The 24,826-nt window shown below is 41.4% G+C and overlaps 1 protein-coding gene across 20 annotated transcripts in view; it reads left to right on the top strand.

Moving 5' to 3' along the window:
• Positions 1–24,826, top strand: part of dlg1b (discs large MAGUK scaffold protein 1b) — a 242,222-nt gene that overhangs the window by 73,544 nt on the left and 143,852 nt on the right. For 10 of the 20 annotated variants that reach the window (XM_020467259.2, XM_020467265.2, XM_020467267.2 and 7 more), the window contains exons 4-5: positions 11–211; positions 18,059–18,220. In XM_020467259.2, the coding sequence (XP_020322848.1) occupies positions 11–211; positions 18,059–18,220 (363 nt within the window). Of the gene's footprint in view, positions 1–10; positions 212–18,058; positions 18,221–22,020; positions 22,790–24,826 lie in introns of those variants that run through there. The other 10 variants (XM_031810895.1, XM_031810894.1, XM_031810893.1 and 7 more) reach the window with 3 other exon arrangements.

Here is a 24,826-nt window from a genome sequence, read left to right as displayed (position 1 = left end):
GCCCCTACAGAAATACAGGCACCACGATGAGGACACATCCCCCCAGGAGCAGAGCTCCCCCCAGGAGCAGAGCTCCCCCCAGGAGCAGAGCTCCCCCCAGCTCACTGACGAGGTCCCTGGCCCCGAGCTGGTCCAGGTGGCCGAGAAGAACCTTTCCCAGATTGAGAATATCCACGGCTACGTGGGCCACGCGCACATCTCACCCATGAAGGTAGGATGGACACCTTCACACGGCGGACACACACACACACACTTTACCACACTTGTTTATTTATTTTGCATTCACATTCACAAACAATTTCACATACATTAAATGCATTTTCATACAAAAGTAGGGTGGGAGAGAATTTTATCATATCATATGTTGCCCATATTGCCCTCATTCGCTTAATTGTGAAACTGTGTGCAAGAATCACAATCACACATGGTGCCTTGCAAAAGTATTTAGTCCCTTGGATTTAGTCACATTTTGTGTTACGAAGTGGAATTAAAATGTATTTAATTGTAATTTTTTTGTCAACAATCTATACAAAACTGTCAGTGGAAGAAAAATGCAAATATTTTTTAAAGATTAAATAACTAAAATAGTAATTGCATAAGTATAGCTCTCTGAGTCAGTACATGTTAGAAACACCTTTTGACATTGATTACAGCTGTGAGTCTTCTTGGGTACATCTAATGGCACAACACTTCACTACCTGTGTAATGAGGGAGAGCTCGGTTTGTTTGGGAAAGTTTGGAAAGTCTATTGAAAAACTTTAGTTACTTTGATCAGTTGCTGGAACCGCTACTATCTTTTAAAAGTTGCGAGTTTATACCTTGGGACTTATGAGGTACTCCTTGTCATGGCTTGTCAGTCCACCTGGCCGTGCTGCTGCTCCAGTTTCAACTGACCTGAGCCGTTGGACCATGCCCCAGGACTACCTGACATGATGACTCCTTGCTGTCCCCAGTCCACCCCTGTCCCCAGTCCACCCCACATAGCCTGGTTCCTCTCTAGGTTTCTTCCTAGGTTTTGGCCTTTCTAGGGAGTTTTTCCTAGCCACCGTGCTTCTACACCTGCATTGCTTGCTGTTTGGGGTTTTAGGCTGGGTTTCTGTGCAGCACTTTGAGATATCAGCTGATGTACGAAGGGCTATATAAATAAATGTGATTTGATTTGATGGCTTCACTGCTCCAGACCACCACTAGGGGGAGTTGGAGCACTCATTATGCATTTGGGTCCCAAGGTTTTTATGACCAATCAGTGGTTCCAATGATGAATTTGTTGCGAGCCACCTCTCCCTGGTGACTTTCTTCAGCTAAGATGGCTGATAAAACATTACGGGGAGGCAAATGTAAGTAGTTATAACATAACGAGTCAAGCAAAAAAAAAAAAAAATTGAGAGGAATATGTCAGACAAACATTAGTGCATATTTTTTGGTCATAAATTTAATTGACAGAAATGGCTATTTTGCTTGTTTTTTTCCCCTGTCATATCCAATGCCAGGTGTATCAAACTCCATTCTGTGAATTATGCTGTATCTGCATGTATATATTACAATTATACACTTCAATAGTGTTTACCATTCCTTCTCCTGGGAAATCAATGATTACACATTGTAACTATGCAATAGACTAGAAACATGATTTAGTAATTCATATTTACAGAATAAAAAAACGTATATCCTGCCAGCATGCCCACAAGTATGCTGATTGACGTGTGGAAGGGAGCGAGGTATGAGAGTCTGGATTGTTACTCCTATTTGCTCAGAGACCTGCATAATAATTTAATGAAACAAGCAGGGAGCAGGTTACGAACCCTGTGCCCAAATGTATTAATTGGGGTTGGAACCGATTGTGGCTGAAAACACTATCTATTGGAATCTTTAACATGTGGAAAGGGGGAAAAAGTATTATTAGTTTTTCACAAGCGTAGCAGGATGGGCTACTAGCAAAACAATAGACTATTCAACCTTTAGTGAAGAACTAATAGCCGAGCTAGGTGTGAAACCCCCCTCCAACTTGCAACAAATCATTTGTATCCATCTTTCCACATGTATCTACCTACACACGGTTAATGTTCTGAAAAAAATAATATAAGTTTACATACACCTTAGCCAAATGCATTTAAACTAAATTCCTGACATTCAATCCTAGTAAAAATTCCCTGTCTTAGGTCAGTTAGGATCACCACTATATTTTAAGAATGTGAAATGTCAGAATAATAGAGAAGTATTTATTTCAGCCTTTTTTCATTCATCACATTCCCAGTGGGTCAGAAGTTTACATACACTCAATTAGTAATTGGTACCATTGCCTTGAAATTGTTTAACTTGGGTCAAATGTTTTGGGTAGCCTTCCACAAGCTTCCCACAATAAGTTTGGTGAATTTTGGCCCATTCCTCCTGTCAGAGCTGGTGTAAATGAGCCAGGTCTGTAGGCCTCCTTGCTCGCGCATGCTTTTTCAGTTCTGCCCACAATTTTTCTATAGGATTGAGGTCAGGGCTTTGTGATGGCCACTCCAAGACTTTGTTGTCCTTAAAGCCATTTTGCCACAACTTTGGAAGTGTGCTTGGGGTCATTGTCCATTTGGAAGACCCATTTGCGACCAAGCATTAACTTCCTGACTGATGTTTTGAGATGTTGCTTCAATATATCCACATAATATTTGTTCTTCATGAAGCCATCTATTTTGTGAAGTTCACCAGTCCCTCTTGCAGCAAAGCAAACAACATGATGCTGCCATCTCTTGTGCTTTACGATTGGGATGGTGTTCTTCTGCTTGCAAGCCGACCCCCTTTTCCTCCAAACATAACGATGGTCATTATTGCCAAAAAGTTCTATTTATGTTTCATCAGACCAGAGGACATTTCTCTAAAAAGTATGATGGTTGTCCCCATGTGCAGTTGCAAACCGTAGTCTGTCTTTTTTAATCTCGGTTTTGTAGCATTGGCTTCTTCCTTTGCTGAGTGGCCTTTCAGCTAATGTCAATAATGGACTCGTTTTACAGTGGATATATATACTTTTGTACCGGTTTCCTCCAGCATCTTCAAGGTCCTTTGCTGCTGTTCTGGGATTGATTTGCACTTTTCGCACCAAAGCACGTTCATCTCTAGGAGACAGAACTGAGTGGTATGACGGCTGCGTGGTCCCATGGTGTTTATACTTGCATACTATTGTTTGTACAGATGAATGTGGTACATTCTCAGGCGTTTGGAAATTGCTCCCAAGGATGAACCAGACTTGTGGAGTCCTACAATTTTTTTTCTGAGGTCTTGGCTGATTTCTTTTGATTTTCCCATGATGTCAAGCAAAGATGTCAAGCAAAGTTTTAAGGTAGGCCTTGTCATACATCCACAGGTACACCTCCAATTGACTCAAATGATGTCAATTAGCCTATCAGAAGCTTCTAAATCTATGACATAATTTTCTGGAATTTTCCAAGTTTAACGGCACAGTCAACTTAGTGTATGTACACTTCTGACCCACTAGAATTGTGATACTGTGAAATAATCTGTCTGTTAACAATTGCTGGAAAAATTACTTGTCATGCACCAAGTAGATGTTCTAACCGACTTACCAAAACTATAGTTTGTTAACAAGAAATTTGTGTTGTGATTGAAAAACAAGTTTTTATGTATGTAAACTTCTGACTTCAACTGTATATCTATGGTTCAAATTCAGGATGTATCACATCCGACCGTGATTGGGAGTGCCATAGGGCGGCGCACAATTGGCCCAGCGGGTTTGGCCGGGTTAGGCCTTCATTAGCCGGGGTAGGCTGGTGCTGAAAATATTGCCAGCTTGTAATGCAAGTGTTGCACACCAGCAGATGGAGATAACCTACACCAGTCGAGCAATTCATTTCAACAATCAACCTCATTTTAATTTGACTTTACAAACAATGAGGGCTTAATTGGAGTCTATTTCTTCTGAGCCTAGACCTATATAAAATAACTGTATATACACACTGCTCAACTAAATAAAGGGAACACTAAAATAACACATCCTAGATCTGAATGAATGAAATATTCTTATTAAATACTTTTTTCTTTACATATTTGAATGTGCTGACAACAAAATCACACAAAAATGATCAATGGAAATCAAATGTATCAACCCATGGAGGTCTGGATTTGGAGTCACACTCAAAATTGAAGTGGAAAACCACACTACAGGCTGATCCAACTTTCCGTAGTGTGTGTGGCCTCCACGTGCCTGTATGGCCTCCATACAATGCCTGGGCATGCTCCTGATGAGGTGGCGGATGGTCTCCTGAGGGATCTCCTCCCAGACCTGGACTAAAGCATCCGCCAACTCCTGGACAGTCTGTGGTGCGATGTGGCTTTGGTGTATGGAGTGAGACATGATGTCCCAGATGTGCTCAATTGGAATCAGGTCTGGGGAACGGGCGGGCCAGTCCATAGCATCAATGCCTTCCTCTTGCAGGAACTGCTGACACACTCCAGCCACATGAGGTCTAGCATTGTCTTGACACAGACACAGCAAACCTTCTTGCCACAGCTCGCATTGATGTTCCATCCTGGATGAGCTGCACTACCTGAGCCACTTCTGTGGGTTGTAGACTCCGTCTCATGCTACCACTAGAGTGAATGCACCGCCAGCATTCAAAAGTGACCAAAACATCAGCCAGGAAGCATAGGAACTGAGAAGTGGTCTGTAGTCCCCACCTGCAGAACCACTCCTTTATTGGGGGTGTCTTGCTAATAGCCTATAATTTCCACCTATTCCATTTGCACAACAGCATGTGAACTTTATTGTCAATCAGTGTTGCTTCCTAAGTAGACAGTTTGATTTCACAGAAGTGTGATTGACTTGGAGTTACATTGTGTTGTTTAAGTGTTCCCTTTATTTTTTTGAGCAGTATATATACACACACGGGACACGATAAGACGAGGACAAAGGACGTCTGACTGCTATGCCATCTTGGTATTTGATGTTCAGAATCAGAATGTACAGAAATGCGGATGTTTATATAAACTACATTTTAGTCGCACTTCCGCACTCAGCTCCACGACCACAGGTAAAACCTTGCTGAGATGATCATTGTACAGTTGTGGTCAAAAGTTTCTGCCTCAGTTTGTATATACTCCAGAATGTTATGAAGAGTTATCAGATGCATTGCAATTAATTGCAAAGTCCCCTTTTGCCATGCAAATTAACTGAATCCCAAAAAACATTTCCACTGCATTTCAGCCCTGCCACAAAAGGACCAGCTGACATGTCAGTGATTATCTCGTTAACACAGGTGTGAGTGTTGACGAGGACAAGGCTGGAGATCATTCTGTCATGCGGATTAAGTTCGAATAACAGACTGGAAGCTTCAAAAGGAGGGTGGTGCTTGGAATCATTGTTCTTCCTCTGTCAACCATGGTTACCTGCAAGGAAACACTTGCCACCATCATTGCTTTGCACAAAAAGGGCTTCACAGGCAAGGATATTGCTGCCAGTAAGATTGCACCTAAATCAACCATTTATCGGATCATCAAGAACTTCAAGGAGAGCGGTTCAGGGCGCCCAAGAAAGTCCAGCAAGCGCCAGGACTGTCTCCTAAAGTTGATTCAGCTGTGGGATCGGGACACCACCAGTACAGAGCTTGCTCAGGAATGGCAGGTGTGAGTACATCTGCACGCACAGTGAGGCGAAGACCTTTGGAAGATGGCCTGGTGTCAAGAAGGGCAGCAAAGAAGCCACTTCTCTCCAGGAAAAACATCAGGGACAGACTGATATTCTGCAAAAGGTACAAGGATTGGACTGCTGGGGAATAGGGTAAAGTCATTTTCTTTGATATATCCCCTTTCCGATTGTTTGGGGCATCTGGAAAAAGCTTGTCCGGAGAAGACAAGGTGAGCGCTACCATCAATCCTGTGTCATGTGTAACAGTGTAAAGCATCCTGAGGCCAATCAGTTTGGTGACGAACAATGCCTTTTCCAGCATGAGCACCTTGCCTTAAGGCAAAAGTGATAACATAAATATTTTGGGTCCATGGCCAGGAAACATCCCAGGACCTTAATCCCATTGAGAACTTGTGGTCAATCCTCAAGAGGCAGGTGGACAAACAAAATCCCACAAATTCTGACAAACTCCCAGCCTTGATTATGAAATAATGGGCTGCCATCAGTGTGGCCCAGAAGTTAATTGACAGCATGCCACAGCGGATTGCAGAGGTTTTGAGAAAGAAGGGTAAATACTATTGACTCTTTGCATAAACTTCATGTAATTGTCAATAAAAGCCGTTGACACTTGTGAAATTCTTGTAATTATACTTCGGTATTCCATATTAACATTTGACATCTACATGTAGAGATGAACAAAAATATTTTTAGATATACGGTAGGCCTACCGAAGTTGTTGTAGGGCTTTTATTTTACTACATATTGGTCTACTTACTCTGCTGGCGTCTTGACCCAGTGTATGCCGTCATTTGCAACGCAAACCCGGGCGGCAGTGTGTTTTGGGTTATTGTCTGCCTGGGCCTGCAGGACGCAAAGTTCTTTGTTTGTCAGATGAATCATTGGGTCAAAACTACAGAACAGTACAAAACAATGAACACACGTGGTTAATGTTCTGATATTTATTTTTATATAAATAATTTCTTACCGAGCCTTTCCGTAAGTCCACGCAAGTTTCATCAACTGTCTTCTTACTGTAATTAGAATGATGTTGATGTCGTGCCGTGATGCCAGTTGATTAGCTGATCGCTCGTTATCTTCATTCATCAGGGAGTCGATGGCTTGAATAGTCTCGATTGAAATGAAATACAATGTGAAAATGTGCGCCATAAGGTAAAGACGAGCAGTCGATTTATTTAAGCATTTTTAGTATTATTAGGCCTACATTAAAGTATCGTAGCCTACTGTACCTGTTCATCTTCCTGGTCTTTCGAGTTCGGCGTAAAACAGGCATCTGAGGATAGTGTTTGCGAATAGCACTGTCCGCGACACACATCCCCAAGTCTACCAGTTTAAAAAAAAATGTCTACAGTAGATGTTCTGTTCCTCCTGAAAGCACTAATCTGCTCACTTAAATGAATAGAGATCCAGGTCACGTTGCTACAGTACAATCAAAGTGAGGGCAATCTGCTGTATACTTATAGCTTATTGTAACCTGAAAGTCACGCCTTTCCTCACCCCGCCCAAAACACCACCCTTCACACAGTTATCATAAAAAAAACGAGCTGTTAAAAAATAAAATAACATTACGACCAAAGAGAACAGACGAAATGGACGTTTTCATCAAGCCAGCTACTTTCTATGGTGCTACCCGTTCCAGGGTTAGAACTGTAACCACCAGAGGACTTGAAAATGAGCTGGAGCTGAGAGGATCACCAAAACTGAAGGTATTTTGGTTTCATAGCATTTTATATAAAAAAAGAAAAGGTATATAGCCTATAAATGTGTAGGCATACTGTATAATAAAATTGATAATTGTGTACTAAAAACCTGACTGTTTTTGCAGAACTGGTTACCAACGTAATTAGAAGAGTACAAATAATTGTTTTGTTATACCTGTGGTATATGGTCTAACATACTACTGTAATAGCAGCACCTTCGGTTGTGCGTCAAGAATTCTGCGTAGCAAGTTTGTATGAAGGTCTGGTTATTCACAGGCAAATTGTTATATGCTATGGAGGTACATTTGTGTCTTGTTGAGAGCAAAACATTTTTATTTTCCATTAAAAACAAATTCTGAAAGCAAAAACGAGGCTATCAAATATTTTGTAATAGAGCGCAAAACTTTATCCATTTTATTCCCAAAATATTTTGAGAACAAAAAATGTATTTGAAAACAAAATTTAGTTATCAACCATATCATCTGAATCTCTACATTTAATTTTAGGTCAAAAAAATATTCAAAAGCAATAGCAGTGGTTTTATACAGTGGATAATAGCTCAGAATCATTTATGTTCAATTTCTTCAAATAACAACTTTTTCTACGAGAAGTGTTGTCTGTTGACAAGAGACTTGTACTTGTTTAAATGTTAAAAAAAATATATATATATGATTTGATTTTAGCCATTTTAGCCATTTTTTGAGTGTCAGTTTGGCTACAACCAAAACTGTTCAGCCTTTCTTTCCGACACAAAGGAAGTCATAGCGGACACCTACGAAGGACTATGTGATGATGGCATCTTAGGTAAGCAGTACTGGGCGTTCTTCCGTCCAACTTCTACATAGATAGTAGTTAGCTCCTATGATTCAGTGTCGGTTCATAACATACTACTATATTACATAAATACATGCAAACGTTGAATAATAGATCATGCAATTATTATTCTCAAGCTAACCAAAAACATTTGGCTTCGAACGCCTATTCTCGCCTTTTTCAGGTGAATTAATCTAACTTTCTTTCATTGCAACTCATAAGCAGGCCATGTCCTATTTGTTTCATAGTCGATATGTAATCATATCTTATGACTAACGGTTAGCTTTTTTTAACAGAAGGATGAAAGAACACTGTCTGTCAGGGAATGCTATTCTGATATGTCAGATGAAGAGTTAGACCAGAAAGTCAGGGCCATGAAGGCCAGGATGCCTCATGGGGGCTTTAAAACGGTCAAAGGAAGTCTCCAAGCAATGGGCTATCGTGTACAATGGCGAAGAGTTACGGAGTCTTTGCAGCGTGTAGATGGTGCAGGTATCATTGCCAGAATGATCCAGCTTCGTTGCATTGCTTGGAAAAATACTCTGTTCCTGCTCCCCTGTCTCTCGTCCACACTGATACAAATCATACATGTATAATGTCTCCATCAAATCTAAGAAGTTATTTATTCTTAATTATTCGTAGACAAATTTTCAATGATGTATGAAATTGGAGTTGTTCTTGATCAACTGGTAATACATAAATAATGAAGCAGGTTAATAGGTTAAACATTTCACTTTTAATTCCAATGCTTTTTTTCAAGATACAACATTGTCATCTTGGGCAGTATTGATAAAATTTTCAAGGAAGGTAAGTATATTATTTTGTATGCATATTGCATATTTCCCATCACATAATGAACAACCACAATACCAGTCTGGTGTTAAGCTTTCCGTGCTGTAGACGTATCCTGAAAATGACATCTGCTGCTTTAGATTGAACGGTCATATCTCAGTTATTGTTTTCATATCTACAAAAAAACACTGTTGAAGTGTATAATTGTAATGCATACATGCAGACACAGCATCATTCAAATAATGGAGTTTGATACACCTAGTATTGGATATGACTGAAAAAGAACGTCTCAGATTCATACCTGAACCGCACCTTTATTTGCCAAGGAAGAGTATATTCAATGTGGGGATCTCGTGTGGTAATAACTACAGTACATGTTTATAGGACTTGCATCCTTGGCACAATAGTTATTTTATTCTACTCAATCCATTGGCTTCATTAATGCCATTCATACTTGAACTATGATAGCTGAGGTTCATAGGTTCTGAACTAATATTCATACCAAACATTTTAGGGTCCATACACAAGATCAGCAACATACTGTTTTGTTAGTATTTTTTTTATTTTTAAATAATTAATAAAAGCATTCAGGCACCTAAGCTAACTTGCTAGCTACTACCAGACACACATGAGAGAACGGCCCACTGAACATTACTTACCCTACCAGAGCTGTTTAGGCTGTTATGTTATCCAGTGCATTGGTGACTCATTGTCTGTTCGTAAATTCGGAGCGTTTCGGCTCTTGGAGCATTCAAGCGCTCACTGGACTCTCTGGCCGAGGAGTTAGGGTAGATCCGAGCGTTCTGGCCTCACAATGCCAGTCAAGCACCCAAGCTAACTGGCTAACATTGGCTAGCTAACTAGCTACTTTCAGACACATAATGAGAGAACACCCCACTGACCATTTTACTCACCCTAGCAGAGCTGGTTAGGCTGTTTTCATGTTATCCAGAGCATTGGTGACTAACTGTGCTGCTGGCAACAATTTAATAATGCTTATTTGCCGACATTTACTGACACCGGCCATATTCAACGGTGGTTGAGCGTTCGTAAATTCATCAGTTATTCTGCGCTCTGTCTAACTCGTGTTTTTTGTTATGAAATGTAGCTAGCTAGCTACGTAAACAATTAACCATAATCCCAACTCATGAATTTACTATCCTGCATGAATCTGCAGGTAGCTAAGAAACTAGGTTCAATGTTAGCTAGCTAACATTAGGCTATAATTAGTCAAGCAAAAGGATCTGAGATACAAATAAGATCATACACGTAACTTTAGCTAGCGAGCCAGCCCGCTGACGTTAGCTAGCTAACACTACAATTTAACTTGACATTAGGCTTACTCAGTTTTGCTACATGGTGCAATAAAAAAAAGCCGCGTTTGAGAGGATTACCTAGACATAATGACCAGTCCAACCCACTCATTATCTCTACCAATCATGGCTAGCGGGAAGGTTGCTGTATTTTTCTGTAGCTAAACCAACTAGGCTCTTAATTTTAACAGTTGTATTTACAGATGGCATACATGTTTGTTATTAAGGCACATGAAAGTTCACATGTTCGAGAAGGCATTTCTGCCCAAAAACGAATTTTGATAGAAAGCCAGCCAGTTTTCAGCTGTTCTAACATAATTGCACAATGTTTTTCTAATGATCAATTATCCTTTTAAAATGATACTCTTGGATTAGCTAACACAACATGCCATTGGAGAACAGGAGTGATGGTTAATGATAATGGGCCTCTGTACGCCTATGTAGATATTATATGAAGTATTTGCCATTTCCAGCTACAGTAGTCATTTACAACATTAACAATGTCTATACTGTATTTCTGATCAATTTGATGTTATTTTAATGGACAGAAATGTGATTTTCTTTCGAAAACAAGGACATTTCTAAGTAACCCCAAACTTTTGAATTGAGTGTGTGTGTGTGTGTGTGTGTGTGTGTGTGTGTGTGTGTGTGAAAAGCATTCCAAGTGAAGCTAGTTGAGAGAATGCCAAGAGTGTGCAAAGCTGTCAAGGCAAAGGGTGGCTACTTTGAAGAATATAAAATATGTTTTGATTTGTTTAACGCATGTTTGGTTACTACATGATTCCATATGTGTTATTTCATAGTTTTGATGTCTTCACTGTTGTTTTACAATGTAGAAAATTGTAAAAATAAATAAAAACTCTTGAATGATATGTGTGTGTCTAGATATATCCACACACTGGACTCTGACATTGCTTCTCCTAATATTTATATATTTCTTAATTCTGTTATTTTACTTTTAGATTGTTGTGTATTGCTAGATATTACTGCACTGTTAGAGCTAGGAACACAGGCTTTTCGCTACACCTGCAATAACATCTGCTAAATATGTGTATGTGACCAGTCAAATTTGATTTTCAAATTTTGCCATAGATTTCAAGCAGATTTAAGTCAAAACTGCAGCTTTGCCACTCAGGAACTCCATTGTAGATTTGGCCTTTTGTTGTAGGTTATTGTCCTGCTAACAGGTGAATTCCTTTCCCAGTTTCTGGTGTAAAGCAGACTGTTTATTTTATCCTGAAAAAATCCCCTTTATTTGCCAATGTCAAGCATACCAATACCATGATGCAGCCACCACCATACTTGAAAATAAGGAAACAGTTACTCAGTGATGTGTTCGATTTGTTAAAGCTGCAATATGTAACTTTTGGGTGATATAAATGTAAGTTATTGATCTGTAATTATCATTGAAAGCAATTCTAAGAATCGGTAGATCTTTTCTACGTGCACCATTTCTCTGCTTCCCCTTAAGTTTTGTTTTTGCATCTTTTAATTTAGTTTTTTACACCAGTTCAAACAATGCAATATTTTTGCTTGTTGAAAAGATATTTCACAGCAGTTTAGATGGTACAATGATTCTCTACACTGGATTGTTTTGTCACATAAACTGAAATTAGGCTATTAGAATTTTAGCAAACCAGAAATGGTTGAGGGATTTCTGCATATTGCACCTTTAAGCAAATTTTTACTTCTGAACTAATTTAGGGTAGCCTAAACAAAAGGGTCTGAATACTTATTTAACGACTATTTAGTTATGAATTCTTAATCTTTTTACTTTGACAGAGTATTTTGTGTGGATTGTTGACAAACCTATTTGAATCCCCTTTTGTAACAATAAAATGTGAAGAAATCCATAAATACTTTGTCAAGGCACTGTACATGTACTAATACATACTTGTCTTCGCTCATGTTCACATGTGAGATTCCCCTGCAGTGCATTAACCAGACAGACATCGTCCAACTTCCTAAACTCAATTTTAAGTTGCAACAAAGTCTGTATATATGGATGGACGCTTCTCCCCTCTGTCATGGATACCATGGTCCCTTTAGTTTGGAGATGTAAGCAGACCTGGAGCAGGTGTTTAATACAACAGCCTTCTGTGTGTTCTCTTTTCGACTCCCTTTTCATATTTGTAATCAAACGGCAGAATTTTGTTAATCTCTTTGGCTATCATTCTCTAATTCCACCGGGCATTCCACTGATTTCAAAACTCGGAGGGAGAGAAACACTTTTGCAGTTCTAATACTTGATATCTTTCAGAAAGCAGCATTAAAAAGGCTTGCCGACACATACTGACCAGCTCACCTTATAGACAGAAGTGAGCTACATTGCAAACCAATCCGAACTCATCTCTCGGTATGTCCAGCCCAACCATTATCTCAGCCAATCATGGCTAGCGGGAATATTCCGGTCTTTTTCCGTGGTTAAAACAACTAGGCTCGTAACTTAACAATTGTATTCGTATAACAATTGTATTCGTGCAAGTTTGTTATTAAGACACATGAAGGCATTTCTGCCAAAAAATGCATTTTGAATAAAAACAAAGTTTACATTCAAATGCCTCCTGTGAAGTAGTGATGCGTAACATATGCCTAGTTTCCTGAAACAAGTCACATGTTATTTCCAAATTGAGCAAAATTACAAGAAAAACTATCCAAAACTGTTCAAGTTAATTGTCGATTCGTTTTATAGTTTGTACATCGTCACATATTTGGGCATGTGTCTTCAGCTCCTACCTTATGCATTGACATTGAAAAACGTTAACTGAAGCATCAAGCTAGAGTTTCTGCATCATTTGCCCAATTCCAGCCATATAACAATTGCATCTATTGACACTATTTATTGCCCTGTCCTTTTTTTGTAGCTAAAGATTTGCCCTCGCCTAGCATAAGTTGCTATGACCTGATGGTTCTTCATCTGCTCTGTGTGTGTTTTAGTGTAGTCTCTCTAATGTTTATCACCATAATTTGGAGCACGACTTAGACCTGGAGGTGCAATGGCTGCTTGATGGCATCCTAGGCCTGTAAGCCTTTAACAATGATACTATATAATGTTTGGACTCAGTTTAACTTAACATCCATGGTAGCATAATTTACTATTGTATGCCCCTGTTCCCCTTAGGCACTTACAGCAGATTTCTTTATTTAACCTTTTAACTTGGCAAGTCAGTTAAGAACAAATTCTTATTTACAATGACGGCCTACACCGGGCCAATTGTGCGCTACCCTATGGAACTCCCAATCACGGCCTGTTGTGATACAGCCAGGAATCAAACCAGGTAGTCTGTAGTGACGCCTCAAGCACCGAGATGCAGTGTCTTATACCTCTGCGCCACTCAGAAGCCCAAAGGATTGGATAGGTATAAGCCAGCATGGCAAAAAAACAACTTAATCTGTAAGAAGGACGCGTGCAACTCCTACCATATTGCTTATACCTATATTATTATTTCAAATCTACATGAAGTGCATGGATAAGGCAAGGGGTTGTTTCTGGACTGGGCCATAGTCACTTTACCTGCTGGTTGAAGACTCTTTGTTGCCATCCGGAGATCAAATCAAGCCATTACGTTGTTTCCACCATATTGTCATCTATTGAATTGTTTGCACATTTCTGCCTCCAGTTTAAAGCATTGATCACTGTTAAATGGTCCTGTTTCTTGCTCATAAGGTTTACAGTCTGTCTTTGATATCATGCATCTTATCATGCATTGCATTGTCCACTCCTGTTGGCTGAGCCAGTGGTGGCGACAGTGAAGTAATTTTGTCATAAACATACATAGCCTGGTCAGAAATTGTTATGGCAGGTGTGTCATGCCATGTTTTAATGACCCATTGTGAGAAAAAAACTTGCCCATTCGTTTAAAGAAACCTTTGTTATGAGTCTGCTCAGACAACACTCTTGGGTGCTTTTTTCAATATGCTGTTACGATGCTCAATGTTTTGTCTAGAATTGTCAAAGGAATTAAAAAGTGACTTGATGTTTTGTCTAGAGCTCAACAGCTCTATGCCATTTCTTGTAAACTACATTGTCTAAGGTTAATAACGGTACAATCAATAATGGTTCTGGAGAGCTTATGGGTTAGCCAGTATTTATTATTGCCTTGTTCTGACTGAGTTAATTAAGTAGACTAATTGCTTAAAGTTAAATCGGTGTTGCCTGAGTGCTCAACGTACTCAACGTATTCTGACCCCTTCACTTTTTTACACATTTTGGAACAGCCTTATTCTAAAATGGATTTGAATGTCCCTCATCAATCTACACACAACCCCATAATGACAAAACAACGTTTTTTTTTTTTTTTTTTTTGCAAATGTATAAAACAATTAACTTACCACATTTACATAAGTATTCAGACTCTTTACTCAGTACTTTGTTGAAGCACCTTTGGCAGCAATTTCAGCCTCAAGTTTTCTTGGGTATGACGCTACAAGCTTGGTACACCTGTATTTGGGGAGTTTCTCCCATTCTTCTCTGCAGATCCTCTCAAGCTCTGTCAGGTTGGATAGCTATTTTCGGGTTCAAGTTCGGACTCTGGCTGGGCCACTCAATGACATTCAGAAACCTGTCCCGAAGCCACTCCTGCATTCTTGGCTGTCTGCTTAGGGTCGTTGTCCTGTTGGAAGGTGGACCTTCGCCGCAGTCTGAAGGTCCACCTTCAAGGACCTCTGTACTTTAAACTGTTCATCTTTGCATCAATCCTGACTAGTCTCCCAGTCCCTGCTGCTGAAAAACATCCCCACAGCATGCTTCACCGTAAGGATGGTATTTGCTCAGGTGATGAGTGCTGCATGTTTCCTCCAGACATGATGCTTGGCTTTCAGGCCAACAAGTTACATTTTGGTTTCATCAGACAACAAAATCTTGTTTCTCATGGTCTGAGAGTCTTTTAGGTGCTTTTGGCAAATTTCCAAGTGGGCTGTGATGAGGCTTCTTTCTGGCCACTCTACAAGAGATGGTTGTCCTTCTGGAAGATTATCCCATCTCTGGAGCTCTTGGTCACCTCCCTGACAATCCCTTCTCCCCCAATTCCTCAGTTTGGCCGGGCAGCCAGCTCTAGGAAAAGTGTTGGTGGTTCCATATTTCTTCCATTTAAGAATCATTGAGGCCACTGTGTTCTTTAGGTTCCTTCCCCAGATCTGTGGCTCGACACATTCCTGTTTCGGAGCTCTACGGACAATTCCTTCTAAATCAAATCCAAGTTTATTTGTCACGTGCGCTGAATACAACAGGTGTAGACCTTACAGTGAAATGCTTACTTACCTTTTTTGCACTATTGGTTAGAGCCTGTATTAGGTGAACAATAGGTAAGTAAAGAAATCAAACAACAGTAAAAAGACAGGCTATATACAGTAACGAGGCTACATACAGACACCGGTTGGTCAGGCTGATTGAGGTAGTATGTACATGTAGATATGGTTAAAGTGACTATGCTTATTTGATGTACAAAGAGTAGCAGTAGTGTAAAAGAGGGGTTGGCGGATGGCGGATGGCGGGACACACTGCAGAAAGCCCAGTTAGCCAATGTGCGGGAGCTCTGGTTGATCGGCCCAATTGAGGTAGTATGTACATGAATGTATAGTTAAAGTGACTATGCATATATGATAAACAGAGTAGCAGCAGTGTAAAAAGAGGGGTTGGGGGGCACACAATGCAAATAGTCCGGGTAGCCATTTGATTACCTGTTCAAGAGTCTTATGGCTTAGGGGTAAAAACTCCTAGACTTGGCACTCCGGTACCGCTTTCCATGCGGTAGTAGAGAGAACAGTCTATGACTGGGGTAGATGGGGTCTTTGACAATTTTTAGGGCCTTCCTTTGACACCGCCTGATGTAGAGGTCCTGGATGGCAGGCAGCTTAGCCCCAGTGATGTACTGGGCCGTACGCACTATCCTCTGTAGTGTCTTGCGGTCAGAGGCCGAGCAATTGCCGTACCAGGCAGTGATGCAACCAATCAGGATGCTCTCTGTTGCAGCTGTAGAACCTTTTGAGGATCTGAGGACCCATGCCAAATGTTTTTAGTTTCCTGAGGGGGAATAGGCTTTGTCATGCCCTCTTCACGACTGTCTTGGTATGTTTGGACCATTCTAGTTTGTTGTCGATGTGGACACCACTACAGCCCCATCGATGAGAATGGGATCCAGTTGCAGAGGGAGGTTGTTTAGTCCCAGGATCCTTATCTTAGTGATGAGCTTTGAGTTTACTATGGTGTTTAACGTTGAGCTGTAGTCAATGAATAGCATTCTTACATAAGTGTTCCTTTTGTCCAGGTGGGAAAGGGCAGTGTGGAATGCAATAGATATTGTATCTGTGGATCTGTTTGGGCGCTATGCAAATTGGAGTGGGTCTAGGGTTTCTGGGATAATGGTGTTGATGTGAGCCATTACCAACCTTTCAAAGCACTTCCTGGCTACGGACTTGAGTACTACGGGTCTGTAGTCATTTAGACAGGTAGCCTTTGTGTTCATGGTGGTCTGCTTGAAACATGTTGGTATTACAAACTCAATCAGGGACATGTTGAAAATGTCAGTGAAGACACCTGCCAGTTGGTCAGCACATGCCCGGAGCACATATCCTGGTAATCCGTCTGGCCCCGCAGTCAATGTTGACCTGTTTTAAAGGTCTTACTCACGTCGGCTATGGAGAGCTTAATCACACAGTCGTCTGGAACAGCTGATGCTCTCATGCATGCCTCAGTGTTGCTTGCCTCGAAGCGAGCATAGAAGTGATTTAGCTCGTCTGGTAGGCTCGTGTCACTGGGCAGCTCGCGGCTGTGCTTCCTTTTGGAGTCTGTAATAGTTTGCAAGCCCTGCCACATAAGAGTGTCGGAGCCGGAGTAGCATGATTCAATCTTAGCTCTGTTTGATGGTTCGTCACAAGGGTTAGCAGGATTTCTTGTAAGCTTCCGGGTTAGAGTTTTTGTTCTGACATGCTCTGTCAACTGTTGGACCTTTATATAGACAGGTGTGTGCTTTCCAAATCATGTCCAATCAATTTAATTTACCACAGGTGGACTCCAAGTTGTAGAAAAGTCTCAAGGATGATGGAAAAAGGACCCACCTGAGCAATTTCGAGTCTCATAGCAAAGGGTCTGAATACTTATATATTTTTAATTGATCCTTTATTTAACTAGACAAGTCAGTTTAAGAACAAATTCTTATTTTACAATGACTACTTACCTTGGCCAAACCTTCCCCTAACCCGGATGTCGCTGGGCCAATTGTGCACCGCCCTATGGGACTTCTGATCACGGCCAGTTGATACAGCCCGGGATCAAACCAAGCTCTGTAGTGATGCCTTTAGCGTTGTGATGCAGTGCCTTAGACCGCTGGTTTTTAATACATTAGCAAAAATGTCTAAACCTGTTTTCGCTTTGTCATTATGGGGTATTGTGTGCAGACTGAGGGAAAAAACTATTTAATCTATTGTAGAATAAGGCTGTAACAAAGTGGGAAAGTGAAGGTGTCTGAATACTTTCCAAATGCACTGTATGAATCAGTTTCTAGATATTGGCAGTCTACTACAAGAAACTGCAGACACAGTAGCTCACCATGACACTGCTATGCTAGGTTCTCTGTGTACGCAGACAACCCATCATATTATTTTCCCTTACTTCCCCTTTTCTTACCTTCTCTTCTATGTCTTCTACTTTCTTTCTCCTCACATCTCCTCATTTCACTCTGCAGTTTATTTTTATGTATTGCCCCCCCCACCTTCTCTTTCCATCCCCTCTTGCTTTCTCTTTTGTCCTTTTATTGTACTGTATGGTAACCCTTTGAGTTCCGTGCCCCTACCTCCCTCTGTAGGTAGCTTCTCTGGAATGCATCTTTGACGGGCCGTCCACTTTAGGACAGCAGGAGCTCCCTCCCCCCTTGGCCCCCGCCCCATACTCCCAAAGCCACGAGGCGTCCCTCCTTCCCACCTGCTCCTCCTCAACCTCCTACCACACAAGCCAGGCGCCATTCCAGGTAACCCACATTCTCCCAGCTTCACCCTTAGATGCTCTGCTGACTTTTGAGGTAGGGTTATGAGTTGCCGTTGGCGTTGAGCGAATTCGCTTTTTATTAGTATGGCTGATTTTTTTACACAATCATTTTGTCTTTATCTCAATTGTCAAAAGATGGCGCATGGTGTGAAAATGGAATGGATCCTCCCGACCCTGACGAAAACAGCAGCCTATTTTGACTATGTTCACCCCACATTCGCTGACACTTGATCATTTATTTGAGAAATAATACTTTATTAATCCATGTGAGATGGAAATTCTTCTGATCTTCCCCTTAGAATGAGCTTTTCAGACGGTTTCAATTTAGGCTACAGTTTTCTCCGCTTGTCATGAAATGAGAGGTGATTTGAACTTCGTAGGTGAGTGGATAAAATGTACAAGTGGTAAATCGACTGCCAAGCAAGATAGATGTATCCTCTGCTCACATCCTTTTTACACAAGCCCACCATATAATACAGAGACATACAGTACCAGTCAAAAAGTTTTTCTTTATTTGGACTATTTTATACATTGTGGAATAATAGTGAACACATCAAAACTATGAAATAACACACATGGAATCATGTAGTAACCAAAAAAGTGAGGTTCTTCAAAGTAGTCACCCTTTGCCTTGATGACAGCTTTGCACACTCTTGGCATTCTCTCAACCAGCTTCATGAGGTAGTCACCTGGAATGCATTTCAATTAACAGGTGTGCCTTATATGTTAATTAGTTGAATTTCTTACCTCAATGCATTTGAGCCAATCAGTTGTGCTGTGACAAGGTAGGGGTGGTATACAGAAAATAGCCCTATTTGGTAAAAGACCAAATCCATATTATGGTAACAGCTCAAACGAAAGAGAAATGACAGTCCATCGTAAAATCAAGTCTCTCACCTCCTCTCTATACACTGTCTCGTTGTTGTCGGTGTTCAGGCCTACCACTGTTGTGTCGTCGGCAAACTTAATGATGGTGTTGGAGTCGTGCTTGGCCATGCAGTCATGGGTAAACAGGGAGTACAGGAGGGGACTGAGCACGCACCCTTGAGGGGCAGATGTGTTACATACACTTACACCTGGGGGCGGCCCGTCAGGAAGTCCAGAATCTGGTTGCAGAGGGAGGTGTTTAGACCCAGGGTCCTTAGCTTAGTGATGAGCTTTGAGGGCACTATGGTGTTGAATAGCATTCTCACATAGGTGTTGCATTTGTCCAGGTGGGAAAGAGCAGTGTGGAGTGCAATAGATATTGCATTATCTGTGGACCTGTTGGGGCGTTATGCAAATTCAAGTGGGTCTAGGGTTTCTGGGATAATGGTGTTGATGTGACCCATGACCAGCCTTTCAAAGCACTTCATGGCTACAGACCGTTCACGTCCTGATAATCCGTCTGGCCCTACGGCCTTGTGAAAGTTGACCTGTTTAAAGGTCTTATGAGTTACGGAGAGCGTGATCACACAGTCATCTCGGAACAGCTGATGCTCTCATGCGTGCTTCAGTGTTGCTTGCTTCAAAGCGAGCATAGAAGTTATTTAGCTCATCTGGTAGGCTCATTACTTTAAGACATGAAGACAGTCAATACGGAACATTTCAATAACTTTTAAAGTGTCTTCAAGTGCAGTCACAAAAACCATCAAGCGCTATGATGAAACTGACTCTCATGAGGGCCGCCTCAGGAACGGAAAACCCAGAGTTACCTTTGCTGCAGAGGATAAGTTACCAGCCTCAGAAATTGCAGCCCAAATAAATGCTTCAGAGTTCAAGTAACAGACACATCTCAACATCAACTGTTTAGAGGAGACTGCGTGAATCAGGCCTTCATGGTCGAATTGCTGCAAAGAAATACGACTTAAGGACACCAATAATAAGAAGAGTTGCTTGGGCCAAGAAACACAAGCAATGGACATTAGACCGGTGGAAATCTGTCCTTTGTGAAATCTGTCCTTTGGTCTGATGAGCCCAAATTTGAGATTCTTGATTCCAACAGCTAAATCCTTTTGAGACGCATAGTAGGTGAATGGATTATATCTGCATGTGTTCCCAACGTGAAGCATGGAGGAGGTGGTGTGGGTGTGCTTTGCTGGTGATGCTGCCAGTTATTTATTTAGAATTCAAGGCATACTTAACCAGTATGGCTACCACAGCATTCTGCAGCGATACGATATGGGACTATTATTTGTTTTTCAACAGGACAATGACCCAACACACCTCCAGGCTGTGTAAGGGCTATTTAACCAAGCAGGAGAGGGATGGAGTGCTGCATCAGATGACCTGGCCTCCACAATCACCTGACCTCAACCCAATTTGAGATGGTTTGGGGTGAGTTGGACAGCAGAGTGAAGGAAAAGCAGCCAGCAAGTGCTCAGCATTTGGAATCATGTAGTAACTTTTTTGGTTACTACATGATTCCATATGTGTTGTTTCATAGTTTTGATGTCTTCACTATTCTACAATGTAGAAAATAGTAAAAAATTAAGAAAAAATGTTGAATGAGTAACTTTTGACTGGTACTGTAGATCATTTAATATATTTTGCAAGTTTTTTATGGCATTAGAAAATATGATGAACCTCCATTCTCTTGAATAGATATTCAGATTTGTCATTGGCCCTTTAGCCGATACCCAATAAACGTGTGTGCACGTATGCTTGTACGTTGATAATGAGGACTGTAATGACAGCAGGTGGCTATACGCAGAGAAACCTTGGCAATGCAATTTCTCATCCCTCAGTCTATTGTTCTCTCACAATTCATCAATGGCATTACCGTGAGCTGCCCTTTCCCCATCAGTGACGTCAGTGGCTGCTATCTTCGCTACTGATAACAGAAATGAATGGAATTGCTTGTCCCGGAAAGACACTGAAAGCAGGGAAAAAGTGATGGCACAGCGGAGGAGAGTAGAAAAGGGAGTACTGTATGTTTCTCTCCCTCTACATCCCTGCCTCGCTAGCTCAAGCAGCGCCATGGCAACGCAAGAGATGAATGCCGATGCGGACCAAAGAAAAAACTGACAACAAGAAAATGGAGGTCCTTGGATGAGCAATTGAAGGAGAAGAAAAAGGCAGGGGGGGGAGAGTGCTTAACCTATGAAAAGGTCATATTTAGTGAGGCTTTCTATTACAGAAAGAAAGTGGGATAGACCTAGTACGGGACCCATCCCACCCCTGAGATTTACAACCCATTCAGTACATGTGCTGAATGAATGTCTGTATTCATTCGGCATTCAGTGATATCCAAAGTGAACTCAGTAATTTGTTATTAGTAAAAACACTATCACCAAAGAAAATAATATGTGTTAGTTTGCATTTCTTCACTATGCTGTAGGGACTGTTGCACATACTTTCCATTTCACACCAGGGTTATGTGAGCCAAATACGAAACAATGCCAAAAGAAAACCCATGCACGTCAATGTCTTGCACTATTGCAACAAGCCACTGTAAGCGTTGGCAATGTGGTGAGGACTTCTAGAATCGAGACTATAGCCGTTAATGCTTTCTTGGATGAGACTCCTGAGAAATCTCCAGAGCATTCTGCTCCCCTTGTGGTGGAATGCTGGGCTCAATACTGCCAACCCATTTCCCTCCCCCCTCTCCATCACTGGAGCGTTAAGTCAGCGTTATCCGAATGTGAGCTTCCCCTGCTGACTAATTTTTAGAATGTGAACAGAAGGACGAAAACGACATCGAACACATCTGGATCTGACCAAGCACTAACCCGTTGAAATTGTGAGGGTGGGTGGGAGACTGAAGAGAGGGAGTGAATTGAAGAGAGAGGAAAGCTTGAGGGGAAGAAGTGGTTAATAAAGCAGTATTTCAGAGATGAAGATTTGGACACGGCTATCTTTCTAGCTCACTTTCTCTCTCTCACACACACACACACACACACACACCCCTTTCTCTCTCTCGCCGTCTCCCATCCCCTGCACCAGTCTGACATTCTCTGTGCACCAGGACAGACACTCGTCTCCTCATCAGATGAACATGCTGCTCTCTCCTTCACCACAGGTTAATCCGCCCCAAGAGGGTGATTTGGTTCTCCCGTCACGTCCAGAGCCTGCTTTTTAATTTGGACGACTGCGCAGACTTAAGTGCCCATTAAAGAGCGAGTGAAAGCGATAACTAGCCTCTAAGCTCCTCTGGACTCCCTCAGACCCTCTCATCTGTGGGATAAAAAGGTGAAGTCCATTCGTCCGTCCTATTGCGACCTCGGTCAAGAATCCAACTCTTGCTTTCTCCAGCACCCACCGACGCTGCCTCTGCAGCCTCCGTTGTGTTTGTGAGTGAGAGGGGGAGGGTAGGGCGGATGACACGAGCTAGAGTGAAGCTGGAGTGAAGCCCCCCCTCCCACCTTCTTCCTGTCCTGTCCTCTCCCCTCCAACCACCACCACCCCTAAGCCTGCAACAGCGTTAGCAGCGTCGACACAGCACCTACACACAGCAGCAGCAGCAGTGGCAGCAAGCAACAGCATGCTCAACTCGGTGTGGTACGCCAAAAAGATGGGCCGCCGCATCATGGGCACCCTGCGGAGGACCAAGAGGCTACACCAGCACCTGCTGGTAGGTCCAGCCTCCCTCCGAATGCTTTGCTGGGCTGCGTGAGTCATTTCATACGACGCATTAGGGAGGGAAAACAAAACCTGTGTGTGTGGTGTAAGCTACACGACCCTACTCATGGCATGTTCAGTGTTTCCCAGCTTAGGCTATTTAGTTTGAAAGAAGGTTGAGAACAGCAGCTTAATTCCCTTCGATAATGTTTATTTCTGACGCTGTATACATTTAGATTGATGTTGTCCTAGGGGGCTCTGTGGGAACACTTGTGTATGTTAGGGTGTCCTGTAGTACATCCGGTGCCTGTTTCTGTGTTGCTGCTTTGGGCAGTGAGTTGAAATTTAAGTTTCATCTGACTCTGCATAGTAGATACATTGAGGTTTATGTATGCTCACTGAGCTTTGATGTGGAAAAAAGGACTGAACAATACCTAGTTGAGAACTAACACTGCGTCATGTGTAATTGGACACATCCTATAGGCGGGTCATTCTCACAACTGACATATGACTCAAATTCTGAAATAATTTTTTACTACATTTCCTCTTGGATCATTGAGATTAGGATTTGTACGTATCTATTTCAGAATTATTATAATTTTTTGATCATATCATGCATTTTACCACAATTTCCACAAATCTCATTAATGCAACAGTCCAAAAAATTAACAAATCAATTAAAAATATTTTAAACTTTGCTCCCCTAATGAAAATGACTTTGTTAAACATAACACTGACATTTAATTTTAATTAAAAAAAATACAAATAAAATAGGATAAAATTTAAATCTGAATTTAATTCCCTCATTTTAGACATTTTGGTATTGAGAAGGCCAAATGGGGTAAATGGGTGTTTGAAAATAAGAAGAAGAATTCTGAAGACATAGAAGCAAATAAATTAACCTAACTCTTGTGCTCTTCTAATGACTACTCTAGATGATGCGTCATGGGGGAATACAACTTTACAGGAACTTGAAAAAGTGTTACGTGAGACACTGTTTTATGTAATTAATATATTTTTATCTAAACATCAACTTGTATACCTTTTATGATTTATGGACAAACTACAGCGACATATATTGTTTTATTATGTTAGGTTTTTCGAAAGTAAAATAGTTTAATGTCCTGAGAATTTAATCCGGACGCATTTCGGTAATGAGAATTTGGGGTGAAAATATAAAATTCTGGCAAATGTGAAATGTATTTGAAATAAGACACTTTGCCTAAAACTAGACATCTTAGTCCTCAGAATTATTTTAGATTTTTGCTGATGCGTCATGAGAATCACCCAGGTGTAAAAACACGGTTTAAGAAAAACCTAGGACTGCTCTTAGTCATGAGATCAGTCATCATCAGCACTGAAACGCCCTGCCAGAAAAGCCTTGAGTCATGTCAACACGTCGTAGACAGACACAAATCCTATGTTAGAGAAGATTCGGTGGTAGCAGCGTCGAAGGCACAGAAATGTGATGACTCAGTGGCACCTTGTAGTTGCTGGAAGCATCCGAGCGCCATAGAAACATGTCAACACAATGTTTTGTTATGCCTAAAGAATCCAAGATAAGGGCCCAGAGTTCATTGGCAGCTTTACTCTTGACTCCTTTCAGTCACGTTGTCTTTTTACCCCAGAGGGTCAAAATACCCATTTTACCCATGAGAGGGATTGTAGTTGGAGGGTGGAACAGTAGAGGACAAACTGAATTCAGTTCTCATGTTTTTTTTTTATATACAGATTTTCATTCCAATGCCTTGGCATCTCCTAGTGCACACTCATTCATACAATTGCGTCAAGGATGTTTAAATGAAGCATGATGACTGAGGCCACCCATAGATTGACGTGAATTGGTGAAAACCTACAGTAACACACAGATAGTTGAGGGCTGATGTTGGGAACCCCTGCAGTAGCACATGCCTTTCCCAGCGTTGCCTAGCAACCTCCAGGCTCCTGACACGCAGCACTAACCCCCACTCCCTATTTACTGCATCTAAAACAGGGACCCTGCTCGCCCTAGCCAATATCTCTCTCTCACACACACACACACACACACAAA

The sequence above is a fragment of the Oncorhynchus kisutch genome, linkage group LG30, assembly GCF_002021735.2.
Source record: "Oncorhynchus kisutch isolate 150728-3 linkage group LG30, Okis_V2, whole genome shotgun sequence".
Taxonomy (NCBI): Eukaryota; Metazoa; Chordata; class Actinopteri; order Salmoniformes; family Salmonidae; genus Oncorhynchus; species Oncorhynchus kisutch.
Note: the sequence above shows the minus strand (reverse complement) of the source record. Positions and strands in the feature narration are given on the sequence as shown.